General features: G+C 34.6%; 1 protein-coding gene across 9 annotated transcripts in view; it reads right to left on the reverse strand.

Annotated features, from left to right (window-relative positions):
• Positions 1–1811: 1811 nt before the first annotated feature.
• LOC149544693 (lysine-specific demethylase JMJ705-like) overlaps positions 1812–13621 on the reverse strand; it is a 179752-nt gene continuing 167942 nt past the window's right edge. For all 9 annotated transcript variants that reach the window (XM_089795270.1, XM_089795267.1, XM_089795273.1 and 6 more), the window contains 2 exons: positions 2977–4017; positions 1812–2710 (listed from right to left, as the gene is read on the reverse strand). In XM_089795270.1, coding sequence (XP_089651396.1) covers positions 2205–2710; positions 2977–4017 — 1547 coding nt within the window. In that variant the 3' untranslated portion in view covers positions 1812–2204. The remainder of the gene's footprint in view (positions 2711–2976; positions 4018–13621) is intronic.

The following is a 13621-nucleotide window of genomic DNA, read 5'->3' on the forward strand; positions in this document are numbered from 1 at the left end:
ACTAGCGGTGAGCAACAATGACCCTTGTAAAAAATCACCTTAATTGATGTTCATTTTTTAAGAATAAGCTTCTTTGTGATTTTTCCCGAATTAGGTTTCCACATAAATTCTATTTTTCATTGTGGTTATGGTTTTGTGCTTCCGAGTTTATATATTATAAGTTTTGAATGAGAAAAAAAAATCTCTTCTAATAAATTGAAAATGTTCTATCACTAAATTATTGTGTTTCATTAAATATCAATCAATCATATAATGTTATTCATTTACTATGTTTGATGTCTACACATTTTATATGCATGTCTATGGAAGATTTCATAGTTGGCATGCCTACAAACCTTCCCTATCTTGAGAAATGCTTATACTTTACATCATCTTATTCAAATCTCTCTCACAATGATTGAAGGCATTGAATTTTATTTTATTTCATTAAATCTTTTTTATGCATAGTATCTAATTATCTTTATAAAATAATAAATGCAAATAAATTATATCAAAAGAAATTTAAATATTAAATATTTTACTAATATTTTAAATAATATAGAAAATTTATAATTTGTTTATATAAGAATATATTTTTTCAATTTTCACATTTGAATTCTACTTCTAATTTCCTATCGACTTATCCCTTGAATCTCTTTAGGCGCAAGTGCTAATTTTAAGATTCCTTACGTTAAATTTGCATTAAATTTTGGCATTGAGTAAGGTTCAGTGCAAGGCCCTGAAATCGTCTAAAAAGATCTTAAATGGTAATTAAATATTTACCTTTTTAAAAACAAAACAATGATTAAGTTTTGACAAAGTAAATTTGGATCCCACGAACTCTTTTGCAAAATAGCTGTAGGCAATGAATCAGCCTGTAACATGAGCATTATACGATGGGAAGTAAAAGCAAAATATATCTGCACTTAAAAATTAGAAAAGATGAATGGAATCCTCTGAGTAACACACGGTAGCTTTATGCTTCTATTTTCTCGACGAGCTTGATCTTCTACAAGTACAGATAGAAGATACAAGTAAAGGTTGACAATATATTGTCATTGGGCCATTAAATTCAAAAATATATGTATGATGAAATCTTCCAATAAACCCACAGATTTTGAATTAATGGTGCCATAAACCACTAACTAGCATTGGGTTCAATAAACTGAGCCATTTCTTGTCTGCAATATAGGCAGGCTAGTGAGCGTTGATTATTATGTGCAGTGCCCATTCATTTGCGCAAGGGCCAGTGGCCTGCTATATTTAACTCAAGTTGCATCACATTGTGTCGAGCTTCTTACGTTTAAAAGACTGCTTGGCTCAGGTTTAAAACGATTTGTTCCACACAGACGGATGCCACCTATTAGTTGCTGGCATGCATAGAGCACCATCATTCAATATGTTTGTTAGAGCACCATCATTCAATATGTTTGTTCAATAGCTAGACAAGTGCCGATTGGTACATGGCAACAAAATCCTATTTGAAATTGCAATTGTGAATTCATGAACCCAGATGCCTTTGAATATCAATCAATTATGGTTCTCCACTAGCCTTGATTTTTGTTCATTTTTTCATCCGTGTCTACGGTCAATCAATTATAATAACATTTTGTTTGGTGCAAATATGTACTATTAATTATTATTTTTGTACCTATGCTAATTGTTTTATTCTGTGGAACTTAAACAGGCATGTCCATAAAGAAGCCGTCATCTATCAGCTGGGGAATCCACACACAAAAGGGAACAAAATGGATTCAGCATGCAAAGCACTAAAAATTACAGAGAATCACGTGCCTGAGCAATTCTCCATGCTGTTGACTGTGAACAGTATCTACAAAGACAATTATCAATACAAAACAGAAAAAATTCTCCATGAGTATAATGTACAAGATAAATGGAAGGCTTTGTCGACTGGACCTTCTTAAAGTTCCAAGTCGTGAATACCTTGTCTATGTAGTTTCTTGCCTAATCCTATCCACAATTGCTTTTTCACAAAACGTGAATTAATCTGTCATATTTTCTGAAAAATACACTTGCAACAATGAGACTGAATCCATTTCATGAAACCCCTTAATTTCTTAAGCATCAATGCTGCTTAAATAATCTACTGTTTAAAGTCCCAGATTCAACCATGATGACCCCACCAAATTGTGCATCTAAGAAGAATAAGGATAGATGTTGCACTGTATCTAAAAGTCAAGTACTGTGTGAACAAAAAGGCTCCACTACTTATGGCCAGTTTTTCTCTTATGGCGACTGAAGTCAGAAACAAATCGAAAAGTCTTGCCACAGCTTGCAACAGGACAAACATAAGGTCGCTCTCCAGTGTGAACTCGAATATGCTCAGTTCTCGCCCATGGCCACTTGAAAGTCATTTCACAACCTTTCCAGGTACACTTCAGAGGTCTGTCATCTAAATGGACACGACGGTGTTGTAAAAGGTATTTGTGTGAACCAAACCGTTTCCCACATCCCTTTACAGTGCAGGCATTGCGCTTGTGCACAAGAAGTTCCTGTTTTGTTTGGAAAGTCATACTGCATCCTTCAATGTCACAATGATATGAACCCTCATCTTCATCATCCTTGTAAATAGTAGCTTTTGTAATCTTTTTCCTTGTCAACACCTTTCTCGATGATGACCGGCACTGCTTTCCAGACACCTTGTCTACATGTGTGGCTACTGTGGGTGCCTTACTTTCCAGTGTTCTGGTTCTCAAACGTGTTCTTGGGCCTGAAGGTGTAATAAAAACAATATCATTGAAATCATAAGCTTATCAAAATTAAAATCAGCTGAGTCAGTAATGTAAAACAACGAGGTTTAGAAGCTTAAAAAAAAATTCAAATCGAAATTAAAAGATACGACCATAATATTAAAAACTATGTTCTATAAGCTTCTATTAAAGTACGGTGGATGCTTGTCACCTAATGTACAAGAGAAGTATAAACTAGTTTTTTCTTTTCAAGCAAAAGGATCACGTGACATAAGTGCTTCATTACCTGGACTGGCATGCTCTTCAGAAACCATGATCTTACTTCTGTCCTCACTATTTTCTGCAGGATTTGCAAATACTTCAACAGAATCACCACCATGGGTCCACCCTGTTTGTTTCTTTCTTTTCTGTCTTGATTTACCTGCAAATGTGTTATGACAGGGTCCTCCTTGTGACAATAGAGCTTCAGCTTCTGTGGATAACTGTTCATATAGTTTACATGAATCAGCTTGTTCAGACAAAAGATCATCACTCCTTACTTGTTTGAGTGAAGGGTTACCACTCTTTGAAAGATCTGAAGAATCTAACATTCTGTCCTTAAAAACTTGAACATCTCTCTTACTTTCACAAATTCGTTCTTCCATATCCAATTTTCTTTTCCCACATAAACCTTCATTTATAGGCTGACTTTGCAAATTACTGGTGTATGGAATGCATATATTTTCATTGCAAGTTTCTTTCATGTCTTCTTCAAACATGATTTTATTGTCCAAAATCAGACTTGTTCGTTTTCTCGAACGTCTACAAGATCTATCAACTTTGGTGCATCCTACCTGGTTGCTTACAAAACCAGTTTCCTCTTGAAGATTATGTCTCCGTAAATATGGATGAACTTGCTTAGCCATCCAAACTTTCCCACACCATCTTCCTGCAACTGTTAACTTCTTATGTCTACTTACTTTTTGTTTACAATCTTCTGTGCCTCTTGGTGAGTGGAGAGAATGTGATTCTCCAAATCGCCATTTATGACTTGGAGAATCAGGAACATCAAAATCATTGTTGCAAAACAATTTATCCAATACTCTACCATGTGTCATTTGCTTACTGTGGAGGGGTGATTTGCTAAGCTTCACACTATAGCGCAAATTGGCACCGAGCTGTGCAGTCCAGTCCCTGCCTAGTTCTGTGTCAATTTCTTCCTCAATAGCAACAGCTATCATCTGTAGATCATCTTCACCAGCATTTCTAAGAGGAATGCTCTTCCATGAATTATCAACACCAATTTCTTTGGCAATCAATTTTGCTTTCTCTTCTATTTTAGGATAATCTGCAATTAAAAACAATGTATACTCAGATAAAAATAGGAAAGCCATAGCCATAAGATTAGAAATTTAGAAAAGAGGGAAAGCTGAATTCATTGGGGGCATCCTTAAGAGCATGGATTCGTATTTTAGAGCAGCATCCTTTCAGGCTTCTCTAGCCAGAAAATTTCCATGTTTATTACAGCATTATGTGAATGTCAAGCACATGACAAAGTCCAGTAGCTTGCATGACTCTTGCAGACAAAAAGATAATAATTTTTTATCAATAGTTCAGATAGTAATTGTCATATCTCAAAGTCACTGAATGTAAAAGCCATCCCCACAGAAGAGTTTTCAGGCTTAGCTTGGTCAACTGTTGGGGTTGAAATGGACTAAGCCAGTTCATAGTTATCGAAGGTAAATTTGTAGCAAAAACATGGTCTTGAGCAACAGAAAAGACATCCCATGTTTGGTGATTTTTGAGGTAATGCTAGTTTAAACTTCCTACATCTTAAGCCTAATACCTAAGGACATTAGGCTACAAATTATCAACAAAAGTAACTTTTTAGGGGTCAAATGAATATTCCTACTAAGAGTTTGCTGCATTCTGAAAAGGAATGTCCTAAGATTATTATTACAACTAATGCAAAACAAATATTTAAGTGAATTACAAGATGAAAAATTATTTTTTGAAAAAATTTGAAATAGATGTTTGAGAGATTGAGACATAGGTCCAGCACCAGCATAAAACGAATGCCAATACAGAGGTGGTGTCAAGCACCAAAAGAATCATCTACTATGCTTACTGTACTTCCATCCAAGAATAAGGACAAACACATTGATGAACAAGGACGAACTTTTGCTCACAACAATTATGATTTCAGACACATCCATTCTTAATTACTAAACAAAAATCATTGTAGACAAATACTTTCACTCACATACATCATGTGAATTGGGACAAACAAATCCACTCACAAACAGCCAACAATTGCGACTGAACAAACACCATCCAACCACAAATGCAAATTTCTGATTTGTTTTAATCTAAGTTGCCAATCCAGCTTTGGGGACGGATTCAGGTTTGACAATCCAATTCGTCGATTTGCGAAAAAAAAATTCCCATTATGATTCATAAGAATTCATATCTATATATAATATATAGTTTTAAAAAAAAGAGAAATATACATAATTCTAAAACTAAATTATTTCATACTATGAATCTATGATGCTTGACCATTCATCAATGCCAAATGTCAAAACAAACATTATGATTCATCCTTCAAAAGAAAAGCATAATATAGAATTCACAAACTACTTAAGACATATAGTCTGCAAATCAGATGCAGACCGGTCCCCGAATCCAGACCCAGTACGGACCCAGATCTGATTTGGGGGCCAGTTGCCCAAATCTGGTAACTAAGGTTTCAGAAAATAAGTTTCTCAAGGTCTTCAGTAGCTATTTCAAAAAGACATTCTTCATCATTGTCCACAGCCAATGCTTTATCTGTCTTTATCTTGTCATCAAGGAGATCCTTGCTACGCTAATTGCAATTCATAATAATCGTGCCTTTTTTTCTTGCAATAGTAGATTCTTCCTTGGAAAAACAGTCTCTTTGATGTAGAAAAAAGGGATTTAGAGGAATTGTTATGCTTGTTCTTTAAAAAACATTGTGATTTCCTCTATAATCAAGTCACAAAGCTCCATTAGTTTAAGAATATATTATATCTTCTAGGGTAACATTTACTTTGTTCATTGTAACACAACATTACCATATATTGCAGCCATATTATTTAACAAAATTGTATTTGCATTACCATCATCACCATCTGTTCTAGTTTTTACCATAGCTAATTGATTCATTAGGGAACAAAACTTACACATGTTGAACAATTTGAAACCTTCCATCATTTTCAACCCGAACACTTTTTGTTTTAAGCTCATCTCTGCACTTGATGCTTGTGATCCAAACAAGGCATTCAAACCCTCTCAAAATTGCTCTAAAGTCTTTGAAAAATCAATATGATGGAGGTATGCATCTGAAATTCCAAGACCAATCAAAGGTGTTGCCCATCAATATTTTATTGTCCACTTAAAATTGAACATCAAACAGCTTTGACACAGTACCATTCACAATATCCCATAAATCATTTTCAAAAAGAATTAACTGAAGCTCGACTTGCCAAGTGAAAAGTCTTTGCCTACAAACGTCTCAATCAATGTGATGTTCCTCTCAACTTATAAGTCCTTGAAACCCCCTTGATCAAAGAAAAGTTGACAATGCTGAATTCCACCATAATGCACCTTCTAATGATCAATACTTCTACAAAATATATATATATATATATATGTTACATCCCAAATTTTGACCTAATTTTAAATTTGTTCGAAACTGTTGGATTTAACGAATTATTCTTTCATGATCATGTGAAATAGATAGTTATTTATATACGTTGCATTAACTGTTGATGAAATGGTCGGTAACCTATAACTATTATTAGATGATTAGCAATTGTTTGATTTAGAAAAATGATTATGTTTTTTCTTTTCTTTTAATATGAATTACTATGGAATTATTATTATGGCAAAAGTGTTTTCATGGGTGATTGCAGGAGAAGATGAAGAGGGGGGAAGCATTGTTAAACAAGATCATCAGAATGGGATGTTCGCTTAGTTCAGTCATCAGGATCAGCAGTTATGACCTTAAATTTCCTTGGAAGGGATACGATGACTTGACCACAAGATACATTATGGGACCCACATGAGCTATTAAGAAAACAATATAAGAAAAATATAAAATAATCTAATTTAAATATAATATATACCTTAAGAGATTTTTAATTAGTTTTCATCATAATATTATAATAAACACTTACATACGAACACATAAATATAAAAAAAGAAATGGCACCAATAAATTATAATAACGTAATTTAATGATGTCACTCCATTAATATACTTACGTGAACGTATATAAGAACATATTATAATAATTAATGAAAATTATAATCTTTTCAACTTTTCCTTATCTTTTCAAATCGAATTAATGATTGGATTTCGAATGGACTTCTTTGAAACTGCTGGAAACTGAGAAGCCACGGCTAGTATTATATATGGAAGCCATAAAAGAAGTCGCAAAACCGGAACTCCCAAGCTTACAATCATCTACTATTATTTCTGTATACATTGCAACAAGCCGAGTTCCATAATATCATAGTATTTTACCTATATCCACCCATGCCCTGCTATTGTCGTATCCAGCTTGATCGAATTTGGGTGTTTCAACTAAGCTGTGCAAGAGTTCCGGCTAGAAGTTGTGAGGGTGCCAAATCCAAGCCAAGGTCTTCCATAAACCAGGTTATGAAATATTTCCAACATTTTATTTACTGCCGTTTTCCAGAATTTAATACATATTGCAGCCGGCTAGGCATGATATATCAGTTTTAAGATAGAGATTATCATTTGTAGCATTGCTGTTGGCCACCTTCAATTTCATAGAGCCTTCCATATTCATTTCTATATATATATATATATTCATTGTATCTCAAACCGTCAATAAAGAAGTCGATGGTAACTTAGGGATCTCAAAATAAAACAAGAACCATCATAAACAATATGAATATCAACAACAATAATTATCTATTTCTGAACCATGACACAGGTAAAATATGAGTAGTATGCTCATCCAAAGCACCTGGGAATCATCGGCAATAAGGCCACAATGGTGATGAGGTGGAAAGGGGGCAGCGAGCTCATAAATTCTAATGCACCTAGGATTGACTGGCTAATAGCCAAGAGATGGTGAAGAGGTGAAATGAACCTGCAAGGAAACAAGAATGAAATTAGATATGAATATCTTAATAATGAAATAGTTAATAGCTCATGCTTATCTACCAAGGTAGTTTCTAGGCATATGTGTCATCCAATGATCACTTGATGTCCGTAACACAAAACTGAGTGGGCACTCAAAACACCCGGTAGCTTAGATGGCTGGACTGAAGAACATCCCAAGCCCAACCCAGGTAGGGAGGGTCATTCTAATATGTTAGGATGTGTGGGGATAAGTAGGGTCTAAGGTTGGGAGGTTAGGCCTATATCAATGCTTCTCCTCTCACCAATGCCAAGACTTGCACAACCAGATAAAAGATTCTTCGATAATACTTGTATGTTTTCAATCCTCTTGCTTCTTACTTGTTAATCGTTTATCATGGATTACATATATGTTAGATAGTCGTCTTATTTCAGTTAAAATAGTTAATTGCCACTTAAATTGAATAGGAATATGTATATATTCAGATAAGCATGATACCTATTTAGATAGATAGTTGTTACTCTATTTTCAGCTGAACATGGTTACAATTAGGAATGGTTAAATTTTTTACATTGAATATGTTTATGTTTATTCTCACGATAGATAGTCATTATTCTATTATTTTCAACTGACCATGAAATTACAGTTAGATTAGTTAATAATCGATCCTGAATATTAATACAGTTACCTTCTGTTATTGTTAAAAGAAGTTAATGTCATGTGAAATGGAATCAGTTACTTTTATGAACGTTGGGGGTTGTTAGTTTTAAATGTCTTAGATTTAGCTATGAAAATCCTTTTGTTAAAATATATAGATAGATAGATAGACAGATAGATAAACTCCCTCTTATTTTAATCTGATTTGAAAGTGAAAAATATGAGACAGAATAAAATTTGAACCTTCAACATATAGCTCAAATGTAAAGTAGCTTGAGTATCGTAGTCACTATTCCTTGCATATTTTCTTGGAAGAAGATTGTTATGAATCTCCCACTTTCTTCTTCTCTTTGTTGATAGAGTTATCCACAAAAATTCAACCAGGGTAAACAAATCAAAGGAAAGACAATCAATGATAAGAAGTAGAAGAGAATTTGATGCAAGATCCACATGCAAGCAATTTCAATTCTTTTTGCTCTAACAAGACCATTCTGCAAGGAGCACATGCAGGACAAGTTCATGGTTGCTGGGTGAGGAAGAGAAAAGTGTTGTGCATAGGACTCCCATATCCTATTTCAAGAGGAACTTCATAATGACCTCCCTAAACATATTGGATTGTTTCGATGGCTCAATACAGACAAGCATGCATAACATTATCATATTAACCAATTTAACAAACTCTAACAAACCTAACAAATAATTATTATAGGCATCCTATGATGCAATTTTCCTAACAAGAACTTCGAAGAGGCATCTCCCTTTAGTACTGGACAGCTTAACACTATTTGGTGCATTAAACTAGAACACCTTTTGAGAAAAATATTGCGAAAACCCCCTACAAGAAAAAAATGTGTAAGAGTGCCAATGAAAATTCAGTATATGTTATTTAGTTGTCTAAAGTTTAGCTTCATTTAATTTCTCAAAGACATTTTTATAGCTGTTCCTTTTCATCCCTCTATTGTCCCTAATATCCACAAAACCATACCCAAAACCACATCCCCCTGTACTAGAAACACAAAGAAACACTGGTTTTCCATAACATCCGTCTAATAACACAACTTGTTGAGGCCAAAGGAAGGAGACATTAAAGCTGACCACCTGAACTGATTAGGCATCATGGTTAACCTCCATGAGCTCGACCATCCATCACAAGTTGGTAAAGTGCTTCTCACCATATGACTTTGAGAATATGTCTGCAATTTGGTTCATCAATCTTCATGAATCTGAATTTCAACACTCCATACAATTCACCATGGTGTATCCTGTTGAGGCAATTGAATCACTATTAATCCATATGGCATGTCAATTCTTTTTAAATGGAATTGACCACTTCTAGGGAATACTAAACTCACATAGTAATCCACAAATCCAGGTCAATTCCCATGCAGCATTCACTATAGCTGATAATCTGTCTCAATACATAACGGTAAATGCTTGACTTCTACAACACCAGGTAATTGAATCAGTGCCAAGATGAAACATACACCCAAAAGTGAGCTTCCTCTAATCTAGTAAGATTTTCTGTTTACATCAGCATACCATGTAAAGGTCTCCTCACTTTCCACACAATATATTAGATATAAATTTATAATATATTTATAAACATAGCGTTAAACTACACTGCCCACAAGTGTTTATTGTAATGTTAATTAATAACATTAGTTACATTTGAAAAATCAAAATATATATTACAGCTAATGTATTCAAGGAAGACAGTCAATTTTGAAACCCATCATTGAACACCATTGTGGATTCTAAGTGACTCCGCCAACACCAGCTAGGTTGGAATTTTTCACCACCAAAACTGATCTTCCCAAGAGGATTTTCTCCTCTAGAGGCTGAGATGAATCAAATCCAAACTCCAGAACTACAAAGGTTACAATTGAAGAAAAAAAATGAACTCAACATATCCCAAATGAACCTCTCACTTTTTTTTATAAACCTTTTGACAAACTCTTCAAATTCTCCTTTTTAACTTCCCCCTCTTTTCATATTTCCCCCTTTTTCATATTTCCCTTTTTCTTAAAATTTTACTTCAGCCTTGGAGTAATAAAGTTGTCCTCTTATTATTTTCCATTGAAATAAAAGAGGTCACTTAAGGAATTACATACTTTTATGACCTTTTTAAACAATTTAATTATTGATTATGATTATAAATGGGGCATTACAGTAGCTCAATGTCTTACTCTGATGTGTATTATTGGTTTAGAAATTGGGAGACCCAAACCTCCTTGACACAATCATAGCTGATTTAAAAAATTCACTCTTCATTAAATATTGTATTCTTATAGTCCTTGGCTTTCTTATCAATTTTACTACCATAAATCACCCAATATTTGTCACTCTTTGCAACAAACTTACTAAGCCAAAGCTCTAGCCTATTTCCTTGTTGACTGATCGGACGGAGTGATAGAAAATTCATATTCAAACCCAAAACATGGTAGATATAAAAAACCTCCAGATGAATTCAGAAAAATTCCAGCCAAACTAATAAAGATCTCACAAGACATATCTATCATGTGGTAGTTAACAGATTTGTTTTCTCAGACTAACAAACAAAAGACTCTTCTCGCCCAGACACAGACAAATTGCTACCAAACAACTAGAGAGATCACCACTGCTTGCATGATCTTCCTCTGAACTTTAGAGATACAACTCTCTCTTATTATGTAATTTGTAGGCTGCAGTTTCTGGATATGATTGTGTTGAGTTTTTGCATCAACGTTTCCAATCACACTCCATGATCCATCATTGGGGCTAGAAGGAGCTGAAGGAGAAAAACATAAGCATGTTTATTGTTTTCTCCTTCAGCTCTCCTCTAGTCTGTTTATTATTTTCTCCTTCAGTTCTGTTCTAGTCTTTATTACTTTCTCCTTCAGCTCTCTTCTAGTCCTGATGATGGATCACAGAGTGTGATTCGAAACGTTGATGCAAAAACTCTAATCTGTTTATTGTTTTCTCTTTCAGCTCTCTTCTATCCTGATGACGGATCAAAGTGTGATCTGAAACGTTGATGCAAAAAAGAAAAGAAAAATCATTTCCAGAAACTGCAGCCTACTGTTTATGATTTATTGTGGAAAACTGATGACTTCAATGTAATTTGTGTTTTTCTGGGTTTTTCTTTAACCAGAAATAAGGAAAAATAAACTAACACCTGCACATAGCTATGATACATTTGCAATATGAATTCAAATTAAGGAAAAAACAGAGATAACACAAAGATCACCCTCCCAGCACTAACACAAGATGATCAGGAAAATAACAGCAGCTCCCTTCAGATAATGTGAATATTCAAGACTAAAAGCTCATAAAATGATCGCAATCATGATCTACTGTACTAGATGAAATTATCCAAGAATGTATGCTATTGACATAGGCGAACAACAATCACAAAGATATACAAATGAACGCAAAGTTTCAGAACTCCATCTTAATTTCCTGGACAAAATCAGAGAGTTTAAAAACTCTTTATTTCTGTACTAAAGATCTTGTTTCTCTGAGCACTATACTGCTATCTTTCCCCTTATGAAAAATTCTGATCAAATTACCTACCTCTGATTGATATGACAAGACATTCACTTTCAGAATTCAGACCCTAATGTACTCTTTGGAATACATATTTAAAGGATTTCCTTCCAGACCCTTTTCAGTTTATATAACTGATCCTTGGAAGATAAAAGCTATTTTTTTCCACTCCTAAAATATTAAGTCATTGGTAAGTCTGAACATCATCAATTGAAATTTAATAAAAATATTTTTCATCATATAATTGGCAGATAAGATGTCACTGTATATTTCTGAATCAGTGCTTCAGCCATACAGTTTACTCCAAGAGTGAATGCTCCCATGCAAAGGTCACTGTTATGTACCTTACACATCCTTGATATTCTTAAATGCAATGAGTCACATATTTCTGCAACTCCATGTTCACCTTTTCTTCATCCCACATGAAACCTTAAATATTCTAAACTCACAAAAACCGCTAACAGTGACACCCCCAGCATTTGCATATATGTCTAGCAATATAGTTACTCCTTTCTTTGATAAAATCTCATCAGCTTCAGGGTCTGTCGGTTGATTTGCTGCCTCAATTATGAATTTACTATTTAGTGTTTACATCACTAGCATTTTCCCTGTTGAGAACACCCCCAAGTGCAGCAGGGATAAGTACATCACATTCTTCAAGAAACAATGTCTGGGGTCAACAATTTCATTTGCCCCTTCAAATCCTTTGCAGCCTCAAACTGTCAAACAAGGACCATACAACAGCTGCCAAATTCATGTTGACCTCCACATACCATGGATAATCATCAAGATAGTGTATGGAAGCTTTGTCAGCCTCTTCGAAGATAAATAAATATTCTTCATCTCCAAGTAATAAATATGCTTTCAGTAATCTATACTTGCAGAAATCTCGAAATCATTTTGGGTCCATTAGCCTGAAAAACATTAATCTGAGCTTCATCAGGATCAATTTCAGAGCAATCAGCCCAAGATCCCTGCACTGCGTTCTTTGTAACTTTCTCAAATACAGGATTTCCAACAAATCACCTCAAAAGTCCAAACTCTAAGGTGAAAGTCCCAAACTGACAGTCTTTGGAGAAGAACACACTCAGCATCTTAGACACTAGGGTTATCCAATACCAACCCACATGATTATCTACATTTGCTAGAGCTTGATCTCTTGGGTAGCTCAATACTCTTAGATTCATACCACTTAGCACTTAATTTGCAATACAGAGCCTTTCTGCAGTAGCAGTCATTGTGTGAATCCATCCATTCCTGTTTGCAAGCCTACTCATATGTTGATCTGGCGGCCCCAAAAATAGGATTTTTCATCAGCTCCAAAGATATTGGGTAGTACAATTTATCAAGGATAAGAGGAGAGTTAGATTTTAAATATTTATGTAAGAGAGGTACATCTATCTCAGGATTCTCTGTTGAGACAAAGTTCTTTAACTTCTTCAAAACACCAATCATAGTCGGACGCACACTCTCAATGCATGAAGACAACAATTTGTGATAGGTGCAAAGAACTTTCCTTCAATACCACCCAAAACATTCTCCACGGACCACTTAATGTCAATTATTCAGCTTCTTTTGGGACTATATCACAGGGATAGAAAGGTTTTGAACCTCCTAGCACGCCCAACACTGACCA

Source organism: Cupressus sempervirens, chromosome 8 (assembly GCF_028749045.1).
Source record: "Cupressus sempervirens isolate cs-2001-9-10 chromosome 8, ASM2874904v1, whole genome shotgun sequence".
In the NCBI taxonomy this organism is placed as follows: domain Eukaryota; kingdom Viridiplantae; phylum Streptophyta; class Pinopsida; order Cupressales; family Cupressaceae; genus Cupressus; species Cupressus sempervirens.